The 26113-nt window shown below is 40.5% G+C and overlaps 1 protein-coding gene across 1 annotated transcript; it reads left to right on the top strand.

Annotated features, from left to right (window-relative positions):
- Positions 1-479: 479 nt before the first annotated feature.
- Positions 480-25917, top strand: LOC127630795 (monocarboxylate transporter 5-like). Its single transcript, XM_052108582.1, has 11 exons — positions 480-690; positions 864-995; positions 2076-2202; positions 6750-6882; positions 7089-7221; positions 7332-7475; positions 8748-8909; positions 10220-10801; positions 17106-17317; positions 24138-24231; positions 25707-25917. Exons 3-11 carry the CDS (start codon positions 2180-2182, stop codon positions 25910-25912), a joined length of 1689 nt encoding a protein of 562 aa, XP_051964542.1. The 5' UTR covers positions 480-690; positions 864-995; positions 2076-2179; the 3' UTR covers positions 25913-25917.
- Positions 25918-26113: the final 196 nt, after the last annotated feature.

Here is a 26113-nt window from a genome sequence, read left to right as displayed (position 1 = left end):
AACACGATGACTTTACAGACATCAAGTACTACACAGAGATCAGTTTACCAGATCATTTAGAGATGAGCTATATGAAAATCATGTTGATTCCCAGGGAATGCTTGCAAATTTATACTTTGCATAAAAGTGTCTGCCAGTTGCATAGCTGTAAATAGTCATTGTCTAAAATGCCTTCCACATTTTAAGAGTTTAGTTAGATCTCATTGTCATTTCCCCCAACATGGATTATCCAAGAAATCTGAGTACATAAACCCTCATAATTTGCTCCAATAGCAAGTGTTGTGCTTTGACCTTCAAATAGCTGCAGCCCAGGAAAAATCTTTTAAGCGATCTCTGAAATGTTCTCAACACTCCAGTTCTGGGTTCCGGTCACATGTCCATGAAATTGGCATGGGGTCGCCTCAGCGCACTGCATCCAAGTTGTGCCTGTCCGAGGGGTCAGATGTGAGACACCGAGATACTCCGAGACAGGGGGCAACATTTGAGAAATGGAGGGATATCAACCACAGGGATTCCAGCCATGGTCAGGGATGGCTTTGATAAGCTATATTATCACATAAGAGGAGCTGTCATTTAGGGAATCCACGGCTGTTGCCAGCAGCGCAACAGTAGATGAGGAGACCTCTACCGATATCGAGTCTTAAGTGATCCCTCGGTTAAAGTGACAGATATTGTTTTTGGTTAAGTATTGTAAGTACGATAGTTTATTAAACCTTTTGTTTTATTATTGAATTTGCACACTTTGGGTTGAGTTGTCCAATAATTCCTAAAAAGTTTATACTGCTTTTTTCTAAGTTTTCATTTATGATGAAATATTTAATGTTAATGACTTACGGTAATGTTCTATCGACTGTTTTTGATAGGTTTATGTATTGCACTCCTGTAGTGCGCGCTCACATGCACGCCGCAGGGCTTCACCTATCGCTCGCGCGAGACAGAGAAGAGCCCTATGCGGCAGCGGACAGCGCGCGACTCTATAGACGCTGGCGTTTGAGGTAAGTGCAACACCCTCGTGACCCTTTTCCAGTCTTTTGAGTTGTGGTGTGGGATTATGAACAACTAAGCCAAGTTTATAGACATTAAATTACACAATCGCACAACTCGTCGTACGCTTTTCGGGTGTTGTATATTCGGATGGATGGCTGAGGATGGGAGAAATTATTTTCAACACACTTTCAAACTGTGCGGGACGTCCTGAACGGTGCTGTCCCAATGTGAATTTTTAAAGACTAAAAAACCCGTTTAAAAACATTTAATTTAAAAACTGTTATTGTTTTAATATTAAAACAGATAATGGCAATGCATTTTAGGAAGTATTTCATAAGTGCCAAAAACCCTGTTCCTTCTAAACCAGGTGAAATTGCTCTCTTGCATAATTTATGATGAGAACACTTTTTATTATTATTCATTTAGGATTGGCACTTTTGTAAAAAAAAAAGTGGGTACTTTACAGTAAAAAGTTTTGTTTTCATAACCTTTGTAGATCCTGAAATGTCTGATGTAATGACACCAGTGAACTGGCACTAGTAGGCTTTTGCTGCATAACTGCCCTGCATGGAAATGTACATTGTGTGAAGTGTTTAGAAAACGTTACAGTGGATCAATGAAAAGGTCAATAGCATTTCCTTTCACTGGCTGTGACAACAACATGGTGTAGCCCTTATCTTTACAGATACATCGAATAAGAGATATTTATTGATTTATTCAATTCTCTGCATGTTAATGTCTTATTTTAACTAATGTAACAGGCCAACCCCCCTGCACAAATTAATCAGCAGGAAAAGGTGTCCATCTTAACAGGGGTGTCAAGTTCTATACAGATATGCCAACACAACAACTGTTTAAAAAGTCTAAAGCAAAAGCAACACTGTCTGTTCAGACCAGAAAATATAAGTTATGGTCTTAAGATTGCTGGCCCCAAACCAGACATCTCTAGCAATGAATAACAAGCATCTCATACATTGGTAAAGCTGAACTGTGTTAATGAATGATAGTGAGAAAGCAACATGAAATTCTAGCAGCAGCCATAGGCTGTAGGTGTTGGCCAAGTAAGATATGAAATATTTGTGTGACAGGTTTGTCCAAAACACGATCCGCAAGTTAAGCTCCTAGTGCAGAAGATGATGTTGAGTAAATAAGCTGTCATCTCAGAGGTTCTTCTGTTTCCTGTGCAACAAGTATGCTACCGAAAGAGCAACACAGGTATGTCTTCAATGCCACACTAATATATTTTCATTTGAAAACACATTGATTGTAATACATTTACACTTCTCATGCATTGGAATGGCATTTTCCTTCACAATAGAGACTTTTGAAAATTATGACTTTAGGAATGGATTAGTATGGATGTAGACTTAGATATTTACTTTTTTGATGTGACAACATTATGCTAATAGTACTTAGGGTTAACTGATAGTGAAGATTTTTTATTTATTTATTAAGGCTGTCGTTAATTCAGTGCGATTAATTTGACTAAAAATAACGCAGTAAAAAAATTTACGCCATTAAACGCTATGCCCCCCATAACGTAATATGGAAGATTCCTGAGAAATGCAAGCTTGTAGTACCACCTGTTTACTCCAGAGGGCAGTAAGTGAAACTTCAGCTGCATGGCAATGTGCAGTTTATACAGTGAAGAAAAACACCCTTGAGCAGCAGAACAACACAAACATGCGTTATGTTCTTGCATTCAAAACACTTGATGCAAATCCGAACTAAGGGATCTCAATATGTGTTCTAAGTATTAAAATATATTTAACTTGACACAGTCACCTAAAAATTTTGTGTTCGACGCAATGCATCCAAGACGCTACACAAGCATGTCTGACACAGCTGTTCATTGACGGATCCTTAAACAAGCCCCTATAATAAATCTCCAACTGATTGACAAATTCACTTGTGAAATGGATTGCTGTGAACTGTATGCCAATGATTGACTTATGATCAATAATGTGGTAGTAAACAATACATTGTATTCTAAAACCGCTTTTTGTATTGTCTTATCAATGATGAACTCTTCTGCCACAAGAATGTAATGCACTTTAATTATCTGAATCTGTTTTTATTTTAATATAGGCTATATATATAATTTTGAAATATTTAAAGATAACTATGTATCATTATTTCATCATTATATATTGAATTATTGTTATATGAGGGGCTTTCTCAGCAAATATTTGTATATGTGATTAATCGCGATTAATTAATCGTGACAATCAATTAATTTTATTGATTGACAGCCCTATTATTTATTTATTTATTTTACATTATTATTACTCAACTCTCTTTCCCATGTTAATGACTTGGAAATCACACAATTTTTTTCAGGATTTTTTTTTTCCTTCTGTTTCTGCTCCTTGTTTGTGAATACAAAAGTAAATAGGTGTATATCTGTTACATTTTTGTGGGATTATGCTTCTCTTGCAAACGAGAGGAAAAAAGAAAATATATAAAACTGAAGACTCTTTTAATATATAAATACATATGGTAAATATTTGGAACATTTTCTTAAGCTGATTGCACATTGTAACTTTTTATAAGATTAGATTGCAGCTTTTTTGTCAATTGGAAAATATGTGAGCATATATTTAATAAGAGGACTTGATCAAATCTTTAGCATAGATGCGCTTGAGACAGACCTACTGTGGTTATTTTCACATGATTTAAATGCACTTTGTACATTATTTAAATGTACTTGGGTATTATTCTCAGTTTTTAGGTTTTAAGACTCTAATTTGAGTTCTTGGTAGCAGTATGTGTGTACTTTGCGAGAGCAAACATACATCTCTGTTGTACTTTATTTTGTTTCTTTATTTCTTTATATTTTCTTATTTATTTAAATTCTTTATACAAATACATTTGATGTACAGTAGCTTTTAATATATTTTGCTGTTGCTGTTTAATCTAATGTTGAGTGCTGTATTGTCTTCACAAGTTCGAGATTAGGGGATGTCTCCATTTCAAGGACTTTAACATCATAAGACTATGTAGAGAAGCAGTAATTTTCCTTTGCCTTTGCATGTTATCATAACATTTATTATCATTATAAAAAAATTCTGGTCAGATGAAGTCAGACTGAACATTGGGAAAGATGCAAGTATAATTATTCTGTAAAGTCTAAAGCTGTCCAAACTTTGTTTAATTTAGTTTTTTCCTACAGATGAGCTATCATATTCATGTCAGCTACTGTATATGCTAATTTTGCAGAACATTTTAAAATGAAGCAGCTAGACAAGTTCTGTATGACTGTTAGATAAGAGCAGGGATGGACTGGCCATTGGGGGCCAAATGTATTTTGTTTTGTTTTTGTTCTGCCTGACAATTTTCCAGTATATCTTTAAAATCCATGTACCAAAGGATGCAAATATGTGACAGAAATGTATCCATTATTGCCAAAAGGCAATTACCAAAAATGCAATTAGCTCTTGCTTTAAAGAGACTTTTGAGAGAGAGAGAAAGAAAGAGAGAACGGTGGTGAAGAATAGGTGTACTATAGACTGCTGTAGTACAACTTCCTGCCCTTACCCTTAAATCGAAGCATTCACACATGTGATCTCACATACATGCATGCCAGCACAAACACACTTTGGGGCACTCTGTGATAAGCACATGGAAGTATTTTTTTTTACTTTACAACACACTGGCCCAATTCATTGCTCTGTAATCCTCTAAGCAGTTTCTGCATGCTTTGGCCTCTCCACATATCTGTCTGCTCTTGAAGGAACAGTCAACTACTTTGCATTTGAACTCATGAGCTTTACATACAATAGCTTTACAAACCACATATTTTCTGAAATGCCCCCTGTTTCTGCAGAAGTGTGGAAATTCATTTGAGTGTCGGCGGTGGATCCACACAAAATAAGCAAATAAGTTCTACACACAATATGGAATCTGTTAAAGATGACGTGTGTATGTGTGCGTGTGTGTGTGTATATATATGTATATTAGGGCTGTTAATCTATTACAATTTTTAATAAAATTAATTACATGGTGTCCCGATTAATCGCATATACAAATATTTGCTGAGATTTATTATAGGGGCTTGTTTAAGGACCCATCAATGTACAACTGCGTCAGACATGCTTGTGTAGCGTCTTTGATGCGTTGCATCATGAACATAAAATTTTTAGGTGACTGTGTCAAGTTAAATATAGTTTAATACTTAGAACACATATTGAGATCCCTTAGTTCGGATTTATGCTCCTTCAAGTGTTTTAAACGCAAGAACATAACACATGTTTGTGTTGTTCTGCTGCTCAAGGGTGTTTTTGTTCACTATATAAACTGCGCGTTACCACACAGCTGAAGTTACACTTACAGCCCTCTGGAGTAAACAGGTGGTACTACAAGCTTGCATTTCTCAGGAATCTTCCTATGACGTCTGGGGGCACTGTGATTAATTACATAAATTTTTTTAACATGTTGTTTTTAATAACATTAATCGCACTGAATTAACGCATTAAATCGACAGCCCTAAAGTATACATTTGTTGTAGTGTGTAAATGTACTTTTATGTGCTTTCAAATCACACATTTCATCATGTTCCTTTTTCAACTGGAAAAACTTGAAGTGCTGAATCTGACTGCTCAGTATCCATGTTTGATCAAAGATGATCCACCACCTTTGCACAGGAGCTTGCCGTTTGGTTAACCTAATGCCCAGTGTTTATTTAAATGAACCTGTTAGCTTTTCCCTTTTGAACAAAAACAGCATAGCAGGTCACCAACATATGTTTTATTTTCAATGCTGGTCCACAACATGGAATGCTGGTGTTCTTGTTTTCCAAAAATGCATTTTGACCAGCAAGAGTACCTTGGTTAACCAGCATTATCAGAAAAAAATAAAATAAAAAAAACATAGTGGTCGACCAGCTTTTTCAGCTAAGTTTTACTGGTGAATAACACCAGCTATGCTGTTTTAGTTGATAGACCAGCACCAAACCAGTCTAGACCTGCATTTGAATTGGGAATTGCATGCTAGGTAAGTTGGTCTTTTAAGCATTGGATTGTTTTGGCTCAGTCTCTTTTAGTCTGGCTATAATTTTGAACATTGGACATGACGTAATGTAATCAGCTGTATCAGCTGTAAAGAAAGCAGTCTCGATGCCTGATCCATAGTAAACACTTCACCTTTTTCAAATAATCTGTGTAAACCAGCGGCATCCTCAGCTTGACTCAAATTTTCAATACTTTTAAATAGAACAACCCATTGTACAGATAAAAACATGGTTCACTGCCTGTTGAGACAGAAAACTTTTACAGATTTACAAAAATAGCAGCAGATTAAAGCACATTGTAAAGTGCTGGCACTTTTTGGGTCTAAATTCTGCACCAAATGCAATATGTGCAAGAGAATACTGGAGTACCAATAGATGAGATTAAATAGTAACTGTAACACAGAGTCATGGTAAAAAGTAGGACTAAAAATGTTTTGTCAGTTAACCTAAAAATTTGCTTTATGTGGTAACTTCTAAATTAAATGGTTGTAATAAAGGCAAAAATAAATAAAAATCAACCAGACTTGTATGCTTAAGCCAACAAATGTAATTTGTAAGGGTTAGATCAAGTAGAAATAGATGCTTAAAGGAATAGTTCACCCAAAATAAGACAATTCTCATCAATTACTCGCCCTCATGCATCCCATGCTGAGAAGAATGTTGTTTAGAGTCTGTTGACACTTGTAAGACTGATGTTTTGAAGCTTTATTGCTCATTGGTTGTTATTTTTAAGTGGATGTTTTGATGGTTTCAGTGAGGGCAAGGCAACCAAAACCCCTTGCTATGAACGTACAGTCAATTCCATGATGAAGGAAAAGAAAGAGGTTGTGGACGTAGTCCCACCAGATGGAGGTTGGGGTTGGATGGTGGTTCTGCATTGTTTCCTGGTATGTTCTCAGTCCTGCTATTATGGATGCTGACTTAAAGCTTTTTTGCAATGATATAAAATTATTTTTCATAAAGAAAACATAAAAATTATTTTAAATATAAATAATAAGCATTCATTATTTTTACATTTCATTTAATTAATGTGAATTTGATTGAATTGAATTGAAATGAACTGGATCAGGACTGCTGTTAGTGTGTTTTTCAGGTGAACGTGTTGGTAATGGGCACGCTGAAGAGCTTTGGGATCTTCTTTGTGGCATTGCAGGATGAGTTTGGAGGCTCGTCTGAGAGCATCAGCTGGATTGGATCCATCATGTCCAGCCTCAGGCTCTCTGGAGGTACAGTCACCATAGAAACCATCCTTGATCCAAAGGATCAACTCCCAATCCAATATCAGATTCTGTCACATTAAGTGGTCATGATCTCAGTGTGGTTTGTGACCCATTAGGCCCATTGGCTTCTGTGGCCTGTGCCAAGCTGGGCAACAGGGTTACCTCAATACTGGGGGCAGTTCTCGTCAGCACTGGATTTCTCACCAGCATGTTTGCCAACAGTGTGTTGTACCTTTACATTAGCATGGGTCTGATTGTAGGTGAGTTTTTATATATATATATATATATATATATATATATATATATATATATATATATATATATATATTTACATTTATACAGCTCTGGAAAAAATTAAGAAACCACTGCAAAATTATAACTTTCTCTGGATTACTCTTTAAAGGTATGTGTTTGAGTGAAATTAACATTTTTGTTTTATTCTATAAAGTACTGACAACATTTCTCCCAAATTCCAAATGAAAATATTGTCATTTAGAGCATTTATTTGCAGAAAATGACAACTGAACAAAATAACAAAAAATATGCAGTGTTCTCAGACTTTGAATAATGCAAAGAAGACAAGTTCTTAATCATTTTTAAATAACACAATACTAAAGTTTTAACTTAGGAAGAGTTCAGAAATCAATATTTGGTGGAATAAACCGGATTTCCAATTACAGCTTTCATGCATCTTGACACCAGTCTTCACATTGCTGTTGGATGACTTCATGCCACTCCTGGCACAAAAATTCAAGCAGCTCGTCTTTGTACATTGCTTCATTCATGCATCCTTCACAAAGATGAATCTGCCCGGTTGGTGAAGATTTGGGGGTGCTTCAGCAAGGCTGGAATCGGAAAGATTAATCTTTGTGAAGGATGCAGGAAGTAAGCCACGTACCAGGTTATACTGAAAGAAAACTTACTTACTTCTGCTCTGACAATGTTCTCCAAATTTGAGGGTTGTTTTTTCCAGTATGGATGGATTTATCAAACAAAGCCGAGCTGCTTGAGTCTTTGTGCTAGTAGTGGCATGAAGTCACCCAACAGCAATGTGAAAGACTGGTAGAGACCATGTCAAGATGCAAGAAAGCTGTGATTGGAAATCAGGTTTATTCCACCAAATATTGATTTGTGAACTCTTCCTAAGTTAAAACTATAGTATTGTGTTGTTTAAAAATGATTAAGACATTTTTTTCTATGCATTATTTGAGGTCTAAAAACACAGCATCTTTTTTTGTTATTTTGGCCAGTTGTCATTTTCTGCAAAGAAATGCTCTAATTGACAATATTTTCATTTGGAATTTGGAAGAAATGTTGTCAGTACTTTATAGAATAAAAAAAAATGTTCATTTTACCTATAAGTAGTATATCCAGAGAAACTGATAATTTTGCTGTGGTCTCTTAATTTGTTAAAGAGCTGTCTATTATACATTTTATTACATATCTGAAGGTTAACAAGTGATCATTTAATTTCAACCATTTAAAGATATGTCATGAAAAAGTTATCATTAATGAAACTTTGTTCTTTCCAGGTCTTGGGTTTGCACTTCTTTATCAGGCCACATCTGTTGTAATAGTGATCTATTTCCGGAAGAGGCTGGCAACTGCATATTCCATTGGACGCTCTGGCATGGGTCTGACCTTTGCCCTCGCTCCTTTCACTCAGCTGCTTTTGGATCAGTATTCTTGGCAGGGTAATTGGATTTCATCCTTTTTATTCGAAAATTTGTAATGCAATACACAGTGCATCTTTCACTGATTAATGCTTTAAATATTCATTATTCAATATGTTTCCACAATAAAATATTATTGTATATCTATGCTTTTTAGACACAGCCTTAGTCTATCGTACCGCACACTACCAGTCAAAAGTTTGGACACAGTTAAATGTATATTTCTAATAATTTTAGAAACCTTTCGATCTTAAGGCTTATGCTTAAACGCTTGAAGCTACTTTAATACTAGACCAGTATAAATTGTACCTACTGATGAAACTCTTCACCAAAAAATATAAATAAATAATAATAATTAAATACTGTAAATGAGTTGACTAGATAAGGACGTAAAATCAGCCAAGAAGTGCCCAAAATATATAGAAACTATTTTAATAGTGTTTATAAAGCATGAATATCTCATGACATTGGTTGAGAGAAAGCCCAGAGTGTGCAGAGCTATAATCTAGGGAAATGCTTATCTACTTAAAAGAATATAACATATATAATATAGGCTCACCGAGCACTTTATTATGAACACCTGTACACCTACTTGTTCATGCGATTATCTAATCAGCCAATCGTGTGGCTGCAGTGCATAAAATCAAGCAGATTCGGGCCAGGAGCTTCAGTTAATATTCAAATCAACTATCAGAATGGGGGAAAAATTGGATCTTGGTGATTTTGATTGTCGGATGACTTGTGTCAGACGGGCTGGTTTAATTAATTCTGTAAGTGCTGATCTCCTGGGATTTTCATGCACAACAATCTCTAGAGTTAACTCAGAATGGTGCCAAAAACATCCAGTGAGCAGTAGTTTTGCTGACGGAAATGCCTTGTTGATAAGAGAGGTCAACGGAGAATGGTCAGACTGGTTAGAGCTGACAGAAAGGCTACGGTAACTCCGATAACCACTCTGTACAATTTTTGTAAGCAGAATAGCATCTAAGAAAGCACAACATGTCGAACCTTGAGGCAGATGGGCTACAACAGCAGAAGACTACGTTGGGCACTTTATTAGGACCATAGTGTTTCTATTGAAGTGCTTAGTGAGAGAGTTTTGATTTGATTTATATTTTTTTGGTCACTACATAATTTTTCATTTGTTATTTAATAGTTTTGATGAATTTATTATAATTCTCTAATGTGTAAAATAGGAATATTAAACAATGTTATAATATGAAATAAAATTTTTCAGCTGGTACTGTATAAACAAATATAGTTTTTTATTTGTAACAGCATCAGAGAGATGACTCGTGCCTATTCTGTTCTGGCATCTCTTTTGTGTCAAGGAGCTCTGTTGATTTTGGGTGGTCTGATGCTGAACCTGGTGGCCTCTGGGATGCTTCTGCGGCCCATTAATGTTAGACCTGCAGACTCTCCCTCCGCAAACTCCAGCCTTGATAAAGTCTCTCACGGATCTGAAAAAGACCCCTTTAAGAACAGCATGAATGGAAACACACCAGTGTCCAATGGCATCTCCAAAATGGATAGCTCACCCTCCAATCATAGGGATACCCTTATCATAGAGAACCCAACACATGGGCAGAACACTCCCCCACATTTGAAACTAAACAAACCCATTCAGAATTGGGTGAATGGAACAGATAGCAGCCAAATTAAGTCTGCCCCTGAGATTAATGGGGTTTCTCCTGTGGATACTTTACTTGAAAAGACCAGAACAGAAAATATCCCTACAAAACCCAAAAAACTGTTGGACTTCTCTCTTTTGAAGAACCCTTTCTTTTGTATCTACACCTGGTCAGTGATATTTAGTCAGTTGGCCTATTTTATCCCTTACTTCCATTTGTCTGCAAGGGCCCGGAACCTGGGTATCGACCCCATGGATGCTTCCTTCATTATCTCTGTGGCTGGTGAGTCTTGATTCCTCATATTACCTTTGATCAACCTCTGTAACCCTATAGTCTTGATTTTCCACTGTCATCTATTTTAAGCAAATGTGCTTTTTACAAGTAGTTTTGCATTGGCAGGGAATCTAGAGATAATAGATTGGTAACATAGGTTACATGGTAATTCTAATTCAAAAGTTTGAATTACAAAAACCCATTGCAAAAAATTGTCCTCAAGTCAGCATGTTTGTTATTGCTTTTTTCTGGATGAAAGCATTCAACTGTACACTAATAATGTGTAACAGAAGGAGAAATCATTAGGATCTAAGCAGTGCTGATCTTTGCAAAACAGTAAACAATGCAATGACAACCTTAGTGTAAAGCAAGTTATTGTGGGAGCCACCCGCTCAACAACTTTTGGGTAGAGGGGGGCCCTTGGAGATAATTGGTCCCAGGGCATTTGCAATACAGGTGTTAAAATGTTTCATTTGATATATTTTGATATAACTTAGTGGGGGGTGAGTAATAGATGAGTAATAAATGAAAAACAAGTTTTTATAAAATTAAAATCAGCAATTGTACTCATGATTTGTGTGACAATGATTAAACCACATAGTTGTTGTAGTGCCTCTATTGTTCATTTCACCAGGAAACTGCATGGAAATGAAGAAAGCAGAACGTAAAAGTCAGTTTGCAAAAATGTATATAGAGTAACGTTCATTCTGTGAGACCAGGTTGGAAAGATGCATTATGGCCATTGTGCTCTGCAGCTAGACATGCTTTAATATGTGGTTTTAAGGACTGATGCAAAAATACAGCCAACTTCACATTAATTATTTGTGAGCAGTTTAAAATCTGCAGTGTTATGTAATGATTGCTCTTACATAAAAACTTAACTTTGGCCCAGTGGCTAAAACCAGTGTATTTGTAAGTATCCTGTCGATAATGCCACAGTGAATACAAAATGTAAAACAAAAATACACACCCAGAGTGTTAATGAGTTTACCTAAATTAGCTGTATTTTTGTATATTTCCATTTTTAATCATATTTGACAGAAATTGTTTTTGTTGTTGACATGTCCTGCAGTGTGACATACTATACTCCAATAAACAGCATTTTTCTAATACTTTTATAATGATTATGCATGCAGCTTTTAAATATTACCCCTTAAATGCATGGGTATTTCACAAAACATTATGCCATAATCTGGTCAGGTACAGTATATCTATCACAAATGGATCAATGCCCAGATAATGTAAAATTCGCAAAGCATTTTCAAGATAATTAGAAAATAATAGATAAGGATATATTCCGATATATTTAGATTTTTGATTTTCCATATATAGTATCAAAGAGATGATGCAAAATATCAGAACGAATCTAGAACAGGATTCATGACTTTCACCCTGAAATTTCATGATGCGCAACTGGCTGTCAGTCAAATATTGTGACACATAACGCATATAGCTGAAGTCAGAAGTTTACATACACTTAGGATGAACTCATTAAAACAAATTTCCTGATCACTCCACAGATTTAATATAAAAAAACTAGGACATCTACTTTGTGCATAACATGAGTAATTTTTCCAACAATTGTTTACAGACAGATTGTTTCACATTTAATTGACTATATCACAATTCCAGTGGGTCAGAAGATTACATACACTATAAAAAAAAATCCAGAAAATGATGTCAAGCCTTTCAACAATTAGCCAAGTAGCTTCTGATAAGAGGTGTACTGAATTGTGTACCTGTGGATGTATTTTAAGGCCTACCTTCAAACTCTGTGCCTCTTTGCTTGATATCATGGGAAAATCCAAATAAATCAGCCCCGACCTATCCACAATAAAACGAGTCCTATATTGACATAACCTGAAAGGCTGCTCAGCAAGGAAAAGCCACTGCTACAAAACTGTCATAAAACAGACAGACTAAAGTTTGCATGTGAACATGAGGTCAAAGATCTTTTTGGAGAAATGTCCTCTGGTCTAACGAAGAACACCATCTCAACATCATGTTGTGGGGGTGCTTTGCTGCAGGAGGGACTGGTGCACTTCACAAAATAGATGGCATCATGAGGAAGGAAAATTATGTGGATATATTGAAGCATCATCTCAAGACATCAGACAGGAAGTTAAAGCTTGGTCACAAATGGGTCTTCCAAATGGACAATGTCCCCAAGCATACCTCCAAAGCTGTGGCAAAATGGCTTAAGGACAACAAAGTCAAGGTATTGGAGTGGCCATCACAAAGCCCTGACCTCAATCCGATTGAACATTTTTGGACAGAACTGAAAAGGTGTGTGCGAGCAAGGAGGCCTATGAACCTGACTCAGTTATGCCAATTCTGTCTGGAGGAATGGGACAATATTCCAGCAACTTATGGTGAGAAGCTTGTGGAAGGCTACACAAAATGTTTGACCCAAGTTAAACAATTTTAAATGCAATGCTACCAAATACTAACAAAGTGTATGTAAACTTCTGACCCGCTGGGAATGAAAGCTGAAATAGATCATTCTCTACTATTATTCTGATATTTCACATTCTTAAAATAAAGTAGTGATCGTAACTGACCTAAAACAGGTAATGTTTTCTATGATTAAATGTATTTGGCTAAGGTGTATGCAAATGCACTTTTTGAGTCTAAATAGGTGCACAACTTGTTAATGTGTTACACTCGCTATAGTTTACTTCCATGTTCTTTCTTCATTAAATAGCGATCTCAAATCAAGCCAATCTCTGAAACAACAGCACCATTTTTGGGAACAAAAAAACATGAGTACACACATGTTGGATACTGATAATTCACTTCTGTTGCACAGTAAATCGACATGATATAATAGTCATTTACATGAATAAACATGTCATATGTCTTGTGATAAACAAAGAAATAGATATCCTGTGATGGCAAACTTGTAATCATAATCATATATATATATAAAATCATAAAAATATCATTTATGGGAGTGACACTATTACATACCTAGAGTCTCAAATGACCCTATACACTTTTGGAACTTAGGCAATTATATATTTATATATATATATATATATATATATATATATATATATGAGGAAAGGTTGAGATACTAAAGAGATGTTGGCTCAACCACAACAAAAAAATGGATGAGGTACAGGGGGTGGAATGAGGTTCCGGGTCACTAACAACCCGAGGTGGGCGTTTAAGGGCTAAAGGAGAGATTACATGGAACGGTTGTGGAAAACTGAATGAAAATAAATGGTAATCAGCCACAGTTCCTAAATTAAACACTTCCCTTCACATGCATATATATATTTTAACCTAAAAACAAAAAAACTCAAATGTTATGCATAATTTACCCATACTCATTTGTCATTGTTCTGTTAATGTTTGCCAGACACAGTGCTGATTCAAGCTGTCAGATCTAAAGAAATCTTAACAGAGAAGTGCTTCCAATATTCCCAATTTTCCAAACATTTCCCTTTCCCCACACCCTCCCACTTGTACTCAGAAAGTTGTTTTCACTTCAGACAAGGTGAGAAGGTAACCAAGGCTCAGGCCACTGAAAGCTGCTTCTCGTAGTAGGTCACTCACTGTCGTGAGCTGAGGGAAGTCGCTAGACAACAATCCAAATAGCTGCAGTGAGGCTTCCTAGTCCCATGCCCAGTTCTAAAGTGGCTGACATTGTGCGGTGCACTACTGAGGCAGCAATGTGGACAAAAGCGAGTGTGGAGCTGAGCCAAACACTTTTTGTGATTTAATGAGCTGTTAGTGATCAGACATTCATCTGGGCTCTTTGTTCCTCAATGTGGACTCACTGTCCCTCTCTGATGTAGTGGGAACATTGCATTCGTCCAGTCCTTATGTAACCACTGAGTGAACTCCACAAAGGCAGAGATACCTGTCACATGCCTGATTACCCCAGTGAAAGTCAGTTATACACTACAGAGATTTAGGAACAAGGCACCGTCATTTAAATAAATGTATTGTGCAAAGCATGACAGAAACAGCTGTGAAACTCAAAGGCCCTGCTGGAATTTAAATACACAAACAAATCACAAAATGTCATTGGGTCCGAGAGAGGCACATCAGGACGTCACCTTTAATGACTCACGAGGACATGCAAACATTGAGCAGCTGTTTTGTTTTATGTCTGGCTAGAAATAAATGACCCCACATGTGTATGAATTGCAGCATCAGCTCAAGCCATCACTAGTGTGTTGGAGTTGAGTTTCTCAACTTGTCAGTATGGTAGATCATGCAAGATCATGGTGTGTGTGGGTATTGTGCAAACATACTTTGAACATTAAGGTTCAAAACTCTGAGACCATATTGAAAACCTGAGATGAATTTCATTTAAACTAGGAAATATGTAGAATGTTTTAGGATTTCAATATTAATACAAAGTTATGGAGTAAAATAAAGAAGAAATATTTAAGATTGTACACCATTTCTATGTCACTGAAAAAATGAATACAAATTTTCTTATATTTCTTAAAACAATATTATTAAAAACATCTAATGCATAGGGTCTGTACATTTTTAAACCAGTATACTCATTAGTTATTTCTCCAATAATTTGTGACAGGCTCTATAGATTGAAAGATTTCATGTCAGCAGTGAGTGTCACACTTTGGATCTGTTGTTTATGTATTAATCTGTGGAACATTGTTGCCTCTGGTCTTTTCCTGGACTGTTCAATAAAGCTCTGCCACACATGGACGCTGAACTGACAGACATTCTGACTGCAGCATAGACAACAGCAAATACAAACCAGCTCTGAGAAAGCTTTGAACAACACACAACAAAATGTGTTATCTTACCTCTATTGTTCTACTGCCACTCTTAGGTTCCAACAGAGACGTCAACTGCAATAATGTAAATTGTGAGAAAAGCCCTGTCAGTATGCTAATAATGCAGATAGATATACGGTTGATTCAAAGAATAGTCCACTCCCAAAAAGAAAAAGAAAAAATTCTGTGAAAAACAAAGGGAGAAATTTTGAAGAATGTGCATGCCCCCTTTTCCATCCAACAACAGTTCATTGTAAAAGGAACAATGGAAAGGAGGAGGCGAGAACTGACTTGGCAATGTAAATAATAGTTTAATATAAAACTTAAACAAAAGACAAACTCATGCATATGACGGACATGTCTGTAAACGATCTCTCTCCCCTGCATGATCCTGGAGTGGAGGTGGCGTAGTGGGCTAAAGCACATAACTGTTAATCAGAAGGTCGCTGGTTCAATCCCCACAGCCACCACCATTGTGCCCTTGAGCAAGGCACTTAACTCCAGGTTGCTCCGGGGAATTGTCCCTGTAATAAGTGCACTGTAAGTCACTTTGGATAAAAGCATCTGCCAAATGCATAAATATAAATATGATCCTCTGCAGACGACCTTTATCCCTCTCGGAGGCTTGATTAGCCTAATACGGGACCGGGTGTGTAGGATCACGACCTGGCCCTGCCCTCCGCCCTGCCACATTCATGTTGGCCAAAATACCAAAAAGGCACCTTGCAATTCTCCATTATATTCAATGTCTTTTGAAGCAAACATCTGCCTCTCAGCCAGAGCTCACAAATCTCATTCACACTCACGTTTAAATTAAAATATGGTGCTTTAGATGCATTGCACCAGGGTTAACGTTATTGACTCCAAACGCCACTAGTATTTGCATATGGTGTTACCAAACTAGAGCTGCAGCGTAGTGGAAGATTTACAGTGAATACTGACTTAAATTATGGTCTGTTTGACACACAAAGCTGTAGCACTCAAGATGTATGGACTACTTTTATGATACATTTATGGAGTTTTTGGTCTTTTACGGAGTTTGACAGCCCAGACTGGTCTCACTGTGAACTTGGCAACAGTAAGTTCTAGTTCTGTTCTTCAACCATAAATTCTTCAGCTGAAATGTCAATGTTTACCAAACTTCAAACCACATGCCCCCAGTGGCTGAAGCTGGAACTGTTGTTGAATGTATGGGCCTGTGTGAGCTCCAGTTTCTTGGGGAAAAGTCCACAGAGTAGCACCAAAAACAGGTTGTATTTTTAGTTGTAAATGATGTAATATAGTCAACAGTAATGCACATTGTATTAACCATACGCCCTAACCCAAACCCCAACCCTAAACTTAACCATCAGTGAAATAAAATGTAATCATAGAGGGAAAATGTATTGTGCTTATCATTGATTATGTAAATATAATTACTTCCTGGTTTTCATGGGATCAGATAGCATGTCTTGAGAGTTTCTCAAAAAATTTAGTGTCATTGTAGTTGTCACAAAAAAGAGGAGCCATTTGAGTTCAAACAATGAGTTAATTAAATATTTTCTTTCTCACAGGTATAACAGAGACAGTGGCTCAGCTTGCATCTGGCTGGGTGGCCGACAGGAATCTTGTTCACAAATATCACTACCATAAGGCCTACCTCATCCTGTGTGGTGTGGTTAATCTTCTGTCCCCTCTAGCCACCTCCTACATCTTGCTCATGTTCTACGCTGTCTTCTTTGCCATCTTCTGTGGGGGGTACATGGCCCTTCTACTTCCTGTACTGGTGAGTACTGGTAGATTTAAATGAAAAAGATATAATAATAGTTCCCGTTCTGTCACTCTCTCCACGTTGTGTCAGAGAAGCGACACTAGGGGTCTCTCTTGAGCGCCGATATTCACCTCTGGACTATGAAAAAAGGCCAATGAGAGTTGGCAACCAGTATTTGCATGTCCCGCCCCCGGACATACGGGTATTTAAGCGGCGCAAATACGGGAGTTCATTCAGAAAATTTCTTCGGTGCCGATGGTCGTGTCTGCAACTGCTGCGTGTACACACCGAGTTCCTGTTATCCCTCTGCTGCATGCTGTTGGATTCTACGGCGCACAACAGCGGCTTTCTCCTGTTTGCACGGCTGTGCATTCCTGCCCCTGGGCGCATCGACAGTGCAGATTTAAAAACTCTCATGAGTTTTTTCCCTAAAAGAGTGATTTTATTTAAAAGAGTAATTTCCTCTAAAAGAGCAAAACACAGCGGCGTTGATTTGCCGCACCCCCTAACATGGGCTGCGGTACCCAAATTCTCAATAAAAGAGCTATTTCCTTTGTCTCTGGGGCACATGGCCCGCAAATGCCGTTCTCACGGCACTCTGCTTTCAGGCCTCAACAGTCCCGGCTCCACGGACGCGGTGTCCCCGCCTTCAGCGCCACGACTGTTCCCCGGCCAGCCGGTTCAGACGAGTCCAGAGGACGCTAACATCAGACCTCCTCCTCAGTCACGAACCCGCCCCCTGCCAGGTGCGCGGAGCAAGGTAAGTGCTTTGAGTTCATTCTCAGCACCAGAGCCTCGGGACGCCACGTTGCCTCCCGACGCCGCGTTACCTGTTCCGCACCGCTGCGAAGCACCGCCGGGTACGTCCAAAAAACCCGTCCCCTTGGTGCCCCTAGCACGGAGTTTAGAGGCGTGGCTTTCACTGCCCAACCCATCACGCTGGCTGCACTGGACCATTCGACTTGGTTACGCAATTCAGTTTGCCAGGTCTCCGCCCCCCCTTCGTGGGCGTACATTTTTCCGCAGTACACGGCCAACATGCCCTCTCCCTGCGTGAAGAAATCGCCTCCCTTCTATTAAAGGACGCGATAGAGCCTGTCCCTCCAACCGAAACGAAGAAGGGTTTCTACAGCCCTTACTTCGTTGTACCCAAGAAAGGCGGCGGCTTACGACCGATCTTGGACCTGCGAGTTTTCAATCGGACCATGTCCAAACTCCCGTTCAAAATGCTCACCCAGAAACTAATTCTATCTGGCGTCCGGCATCTAGATTGGTTCGCAGAGGTAGACCTGAAGGACGCGTACTTCCACGTCTCAATTCGCCCTCGACACCGCCCCTTCCTAAGGTTCGCGTTCGACGGCCAGGCGTATCAGTACAAAGTCCTCCCCTTCGGCCTGTCTCTGTCCCCTCGCGTCTTCACGAAAGTAGCAGAGGCAGCTCTTGCTCCGCTCCGAGAAGCCGGCATACGCATACTCAATTACCTCGACGACTGGCTCATACTGGCCCACTCCCGAGCGTTACTATGCGCACACAGAGACCAGGTGCTCAGCCACCTCAGCCGTTTGGGGTTTCAGGTCAACTGGGAAAAGAGCAAGCTCTCCCCGGTCCAGAGCATCTCTTTTCTCGGTCTGGAGTTAGACTCAGTCCCAATGACAGCACGTCTCTCCAACGAGCGTGCTCAGTCAGTGCTGAAATGCCTCGCTTCCTTCAAGCCAGGCACCATGGTCCCACTAAACTGTTTCCAACAGCTCCTGGGGCATATGGCATCCTCCGCGGCGGCCGCGCCGCTGGGGTTGATGCATATGAGACCACTTCAGCACTGGCTCCGGACTCGAGTCCCGAGACGAGCATGGCGCCGCGGCACGCACAACATAAAAGTTACCTCTGCCTGCCGCCAAACCTTCAAACCCTGGACAGACCTCCTAAGGGCAGGAGTACCCTTGCAGCAGGTGTCCCGACGCGTTCTGGTCACAACCGACGCCTCCAAATTGGGTTGGGGCGCCGTATGCAACGGGCGCGCAGCCGCAGGCTGGTGGAACCAAGGCCTGTTGCGCTGGCATATCAACTGCCTAGAGCTGCTGGCTGTTTTTCTGGCCCTGAAGAAGTTTCTCCCGTTAATTCGGAACAAACACGTCCTAGTCAGGACAGACAGCACCACGGTCGTAGCCTACATAAACCACCAAGGCGGAGTACGCTCCCTCCACATGTCACAGCTCGCCCGTCGTCTCCTCCTTTGGAGTCAGCAGCGACTCAAGTCACTGCACGCCACTCACATCCCCGGCAACCTCAATGTGATAGCGGACGCGCTGTCAAGACAAAGCTTGCCCGGCGGAGAGTGGAGGCTCCACCCCCAGACAGTCCAGCTGATTTGGGACCGGTTCGGCAAGCCTCAGTTAGACCTGTTTGCCTCCCAAGAAACCTCCCACTGCCCGCTCTGGTATGCCCGGACAGAGGCTCCCCTCGGGGCAGATGCGCTGGCACACAGCTGGCCTGCGGGGCTGCGCAAGTACGCATTTCCCCCAGTGAGCCTTCTTGCACAGGTGCTATGCAAGGTCAGGGAGGACGAGGAGCAAGTCATTCTGGTAGCCCCTTACTGGCCTACCCGGACTTGGTTTTCGGACCTCACGCTCCTCACGACAGCCCCTCCCTGGCGGATTCCCCTGAGGAAGGACCTTCTTTCTCAGGGACGGGGCACGCTCTGGCACCCGCACCCAGACCTCTGGAACCTCCACGTCTGGCCCTTGGACGGGATGCGGAAGATCTAGCCGGCCTACCACCGACCGTCATAGATACAATCAATCAAGCCAGAGCCCCCTCTACCAGGCATCTCTACGCTCTAAAGTGGCATCTGTTCGCGGACTGGTGTTCTTCCCGAGACGAAGACCCGCAGAAGTGCGCAGTTAGGTCAGTGCTCGTGTTTCTTCAGGAGAGGCTGGAGAGGAGGCTGTCCCCTCCACCCTCAAGGTGTATGTCGCCGCTATCGCGGCCCACCACGTACACGGTAGACGGCAAGTCTCTTGGTAAGCACGACTTAATCGTCAGGTTCCTAAAAGGTGCCCGGAGGATAACTCCCTCCCGGCCTAACCTGTTCCCCTCCTGGGATCTCTCGGTCGTCCTTACGGGCCTCCAGAGACCCCCCTTCGAGTCGCTTGACTCAGCTGGACTCAGGGCCCTCTCTCTCAAGACTGCCCTGCTGATCGCGCTCGCTTCCATCAAGAGGGTCGGGGACCTGCATGCGTTCTCTGTTAGCGACGCTTGCCTGGAGTTCGGTCCTGCAGATACTTTCGTGATCCTAAGACCGCGACCGGGCTATGTGCCCAAGGTTCCTACCACGCCCTTCAGGGATCAGGTAGTGAACCTGCAAGCGCTGCCTCGGGAGGAGGCAGACCCAGCCCTTTCACTGCTGTGTCCAGTACGTGCTTTACGTATTTATCTGGACCACACACACAGACCACCAGATGCTCTAAGCAGCTCTTCGTCTGCTTTGGGGGACAGCAGAAAGGGAATGCTGTCTCCAAGCAGAGATTCGCCCACTGGGTTGTCGACGCCATTTCCCTGGCTTATCACACCCAGGCCGTGCCCCCCCTTGCGGGTCCGAGCTCACTCCACCAGGAGTGTTGCGTCCTCATGGGCACTGGCTAGGGGCACTACCTTAGCAGACATTTGTAGAGCAGCGGGCTGGGCAACACCTAACAATTTTGCGAGATTCTACTTCTACAATCTCCGAGTTGAGTCAGTATCGTCCCATGTTCTCTCAGGTACCGAGCCCGTAGAACTCGGTGGCACGCCCACGATCTGACCAGGTGAATCGCTTGCACCTAGCGCCCTTCCCCCTAACCAGGGGAAACAGTGCGCCTTCATTCCCAGGAGATCTCAGGTTTGGGACACTGGTCGATTCCTCCCTAGCCCTCGTGGGTCGCAGTTCAGCGGAGGAACTCGCTGACCCAAGCCACTGCGGGTACTGGAAGCTAGCCTGTACTGGTATAGGTGCTCCACAGGTAAGGCCTCCTTCGGACTCCCCCTGTGTGTAACACCATGGTTCTGTCCCCTCTGGCGAGCTGACTCCCGTGTTCCCTTAGGCAGTCATGGCTGCCTCGGCTGCCGTGCTGTATGTTCCTCCCTCTATAAGCTGGATCCACCACCGCACCGACTTTTCCACAGAGGCCCTAAGCAGGCCTCTGATGGTTTTGCCACTTAAACTTGCCTCCCCTCTCGGGTAGGCGTGGCCTCTGCAGGGTCTTCTCCGCCCTGGATAAGGGCTAAGACCCCCTTCCCTCAATGCGTGTAAGGGCCCCGCCCTAAGTTGCTCTATGCGAGAAACATAGAGAGAAAAGAGGCCCGGCCAGGCTTGGCCCGTTCCCAGGTTGGCGGCCAGCACCTTGTTCCCCTTCAGGGTAACGATAAGGAATCCTGATGGCTTAAATGGGGCATTGGGGAAGGGTACGTGAAGCCTGATACAGTTGGTCGTCCTGCACGTAAGAATACCTGCTCGCTCCTGTATCAGCAGTTCACGTACACGGCTCAGCGCATGGTGCTTTTATAAGTGGACCCCTAGTGTCGCTTCTCTGACACAACGTGGAGAGAGCGACAGAAGGGGAACGTCTAGGTTACGTATGTAACCTCCGTTCCCCGATGGAGGGAACGAGACGTTGTGTCTCCCCTGCCACGTCGCTGAGCCGAGCCACTGTTGTGGCCGGACCATTTCCGGCTCCTCAGAAAAATCCTGAATGAACTCCCGTATTTGCGCCACTTAAATACCCGTATGTCCGGGGGCGGGACATGCAAATACTGGTTGCCAACTCTCATTGGCCTTTTTTCATAGTCCAGAGGTGAATATCGGCGCTCAAGAGAGACCCCTAGTGTCGCTTCTCTGACACAACGTCTCGTTCCCTCCATCGGGGAACGGAGGATACATACGTAACCTAGACGTTCTCTATGTTTGTAGTTTCAGCTCTGTGGTGACTTTTTAGTGCAATGTTTCCAGCAGCTGTATTAATAAGTTAATAGATCAGTTTCAAGCCTTATCATTATGTCTAGCTGTTCACCTTAATATGGTTAGTTTGGAGAGTTGTGATGTTAGTACTCATCGGTAAAAGTACACACCTTCCAACGTGTGTTGCTCTTTACTCAATATATTTGGTCAAAGGTCTTCTTTCTAGTATGTTGACATGCCTGTTCTTTACTGTTACTCTACGTCATAGATAGTGTAAGGAGAGAGGAATAGATTGATTGACTGCTGTATGCATTGGCACTTGTTCCATGGAAGGAATCTAATGTTTTACCAAATATTTTTCACAACCTATGGAATCATCCTCGGTGAACCAGATGTTCAAAGTTAGTACATAAAACCCCTTGGGGAAAAAGACTCTGTCAAGATTCTGCTGGTAACATATTTGGACCTGAAAAAACAACTTTTTCAGTGTCTGACCTGGCTTGCAATATGCAAATATTACTATAATGAAGCCATTCGTTGAATGGTTTTCTCGAAAACTTTAAACACTGTGTCTGTGGCGCTATAAAAATAGCTCTCTTTGCGACCTGTCCAGCCAAACTCAACATTACTGACTCAACAAATTACGTGAGTTGGGGGGTGGGACTATATGTTTTTTGATCAACAGCAGATGGGGGTGTATTTGGAAGGCTGTTTGAAAACAAATTTCATTTTGCAATTCCGTTCAGTGGCACTGAAATTACACACTTCAGGGTTAATTGAACATTGCTTGTAATATTTATATTTATATGAAGTAGTCATTATGTGTAGAAATGCTGTGGCAAACGTTACTTCAAATTTACAAACTGATCAAATATTGGTTCTTTATGAATTCTGTAGAAAATGTCTTAAGTCATGTGTAGCCTTTATATGCATATCAGCTACTGTACGTTCTAATTCGGGACTTAATGTTAAACACCTCCTTTCCATACTAACAGTTGCTCTTTTCTTATTCAGCAATGTAAGTAAACCTGAAAGCACCAAAAGAATTTGTAAAGTGTGAAAAATACTTTTTCTATACAGTGCTATGAAAAAGAATTTGCCCTCTCCTGGTTTCTTCTATTTTTGTGTATTTTTCAAACTAAATTGTTTTAGATCTTCAAACAAGAGATATAACATAAAACAAAGGCAACCTGAGTAAACACAAAATACAGTTTTCATTATATATATATATATATATATATATATATATATATTTTATTTTTATTATTATTATTATTTAAGCAAAAAAGTTATACAACACCTATATCACCCATGTGAAAAACTTAACTTAAACTTAATACCTGGTTGTAACACCTTTAGCAGCAACATCTGCAACCAAATGCTTCTGATAAGTGGAGATTAGTCTTTCACAATGCTGAGGTGGAATTTTGGCCCACTCGTCTTTGCAGAACTGCTTTAGTTCAGCCACACTGAAGGATTTGAGCATGAACTGCCCGTTTAAAGTCCTGCAACAGCATTTTAATTGGGTTCAAGTCAGGACTTTGACTAAGCCACTCCAAAACTTGAATTTTGCTTCATTTGAGCCATTCATAGGTGGACTTACTCCAATGCTTTGTATCATTTTCTTGCTGTATAATCCAGTTGCGCTTGAGCTTCAACACACAGACTGATGACCAGATGTTCTCCTTTAGGATTTTCTAGTAGAGAACAGAATTTATGTTTCCCTCAATTATATATATGTAAAAATAAAAGTTTCTGTAATGTTCAATATCATGTCCTTGTTCAATATTGAAAATGTTCTAACCAAAACTCAATTTCTTTGAGCCTAGGCAGAGAAGTCTTCATATAATCTCTTTTCTGTTTAACTTGTGTGTCATATATTTCCATATTTATGTTTTCCAGGTGGACTTGGTGGGTCCTGAAAAGCTAAACAACTCGATGGGGTTCTCCATGTTCTTTGTGGGGCTTGGCTGTCTAACAGGTCCTCCTCTGGCAGGTATGTAGTGTTTGGAGGAGGGCCATGATCGTAAAGCGATAATCTGCAATAGGTGAACCTTGCCTTCATGTCTCAAAAAAAGGGGGAATAATTAAGTGCTTGAAAGACTTGACAAATCTTGTTAATGTGTTTGTGTGTGCATGTGCGTGTTGAGAGGACGTTAAGGGTGTATAGTTTCATATTTCTTTTTGAGTGGAGCACACATGGGATACACATTAACTGATCCAAAAATAGGATTAGCTACCTGGTTAGATTCAAAGCATTTTGAAGCAGCACTGAGCACTTTTTCTTCAGGTTTTATCATTTGTTTAGAGTATAGCATATTCCTCCCAACAATAATTTTTTTAAAGGAGTAGTTCACAGAAAAATGAAAATTCTGTTATTCTCTCATATATCATTACAAACCTGTATGACATTCTTTTGTGGAACACAAAAGGAGATGTTAGGAATAATGGCAGCCTCAAGTCACCATTAACATTCATTGTCTGGAAAAAATATGCATTGAAAGTGAACAGTGACTGAGATTACATAGTGAATAACATCTATTTTTGTGTTTTACAGAAGAAAAAAGTAAAATGGGTTTGGAACAACATGAGAGGGAGGAAATTTGGGGTGAATTTTCATTTTTGGGTGAACTATGCCTGTAAGGAAGTTTAAGGCATTTAATAAATGCTGTTATGTTCATCTTAAATGCTGTTATGTTCATCATAATGTAATGCTTAAAAAAAGCATTCTGTTTTGTTTAGTAGTCCACAGGCTTGAACTCTTTCAGGGTGATGGAACAGAAGTTTATTTATCTTATTAGCTGCTGTTTATTAACAATATACAGATGCAAATACCACAACATTACAAGATTTCCTTATGTGGAAAAACATTTGAACAGCTCTTAAGACAGGTAAAATTCTTGGAAATGCTAGCCTCTTTGCAGAGGGGCCTCTTTAGGAAGGCGAATATAGACCTTGCCTTGAACTCTGTAACACAGTTATGCTAATATGAACCATCTTGTCAGGGCCCCCCTCCACTTTCCCCCTGCCCCCCATAAATAATGAGAAGCCAGGGAAGCAAAACTGATCGGTCTACCCTACCGAAGGCCTTTCTGGACATGACCCAGTGCATAGACACTAGAAACCTGCTTTTATTTACCATAGTTTTGATTTGTATCTTCTAAAGTGTATCCAGTAAGAAAACAGGTGTGGAGAGGTTATGGGTCAAAACTCGAAAAAATTTTCTCTATCTATCCATCACAATAAGTGTTCGATTTCATACTGATCTCACATATTGTGCAAGAAAGCATCCATCTTAACCTACTTGGACAATGTTGCTAGATAAGTGATGTGCACAAGCAGAAATCATTTTTGCAATTCCATTTGTGGATGCTTGTGGTGCAGAAATTACACATTCACCTTTACGAAAACATTCCATCTGTCAAGACTTCTTATATACTGAATGTCTTACGCTTGCGTTTTGTCCCGAAGGCTTCCTGTATGACTACACTCAGACCTATGACTGCTCCTTCTACCTGGCAGGTGTATGTTACCTGTTATCATCAGTTTCTCTTTTCCTGGAGCCACTGGTGAGACGCTGGGAAGCCAGAAAGAAACGACAGGAGACTCTAAATGAAGAGTTGATTTGGAGTAACGGCTGTTTCTGCACGGCACCTCAGAGAAAGTTTGTCATATAAAGGAATGAACTCTAAGCCATCTCAATTTCCACCATGTCATGTGGTTCACCCTCCAAGGGCTGAACACTAAAGAACCTGAGCTGAACCTTTGGCCGTACCACAGCATGTCAAAAATAATCAGTTGAATGCTCAATATTTAGCTGAGATTTCTTTATTATTACCAACAAAATATTGATGCTGGAGTACAGTACAGTGCAATGC

Source organism: Xyrauchen texanus, chromosome 37 (assembly GCF_025860055.1).
Source record: "Xyrauchen texanus isolate HMW12.3.18 chromosome 37, RBS_HiC_50CHRs, whole genome shotgun sequence".
NCBI classification, from domain to species: Eukaryota; Metazoa; Chordata; class Actinopteri; order Cypriniformes; family Catostomidae; genus Xyrauchen; species Xyrauchen texanus.
Note: the sequence above shows the minus strand (reverse complement) of the source record. Positions and strands in the feature narration are given on the sequence as shown.

What these genes read in the sequence shown, in the direction of transcription:
- LOC127630795 (XM_052108582.1), top strand. Translation starts at nt 2,180, where the DNA reads ATGCTACCGAAAGAGCAACACAG. An exon ending in TAGCATGGGTCTGATTGTAG is followed by an intron (nt 7,476 to 8,747) that starts GTGAGTTTTTAT and finishes TGTTCTTTCCAG; the next exon opens with GTCTTGGGTTTGCACTTCTT. An exon ending in GGATCAGTATTCTTGGCAGG is followed by an intron (nt 8,910 to 10,219) that starts GTAATTGGATTT and finishes TTTTGTGTCAAG; the next exon opens with GAGCTCTGTTGATTTTGGGT.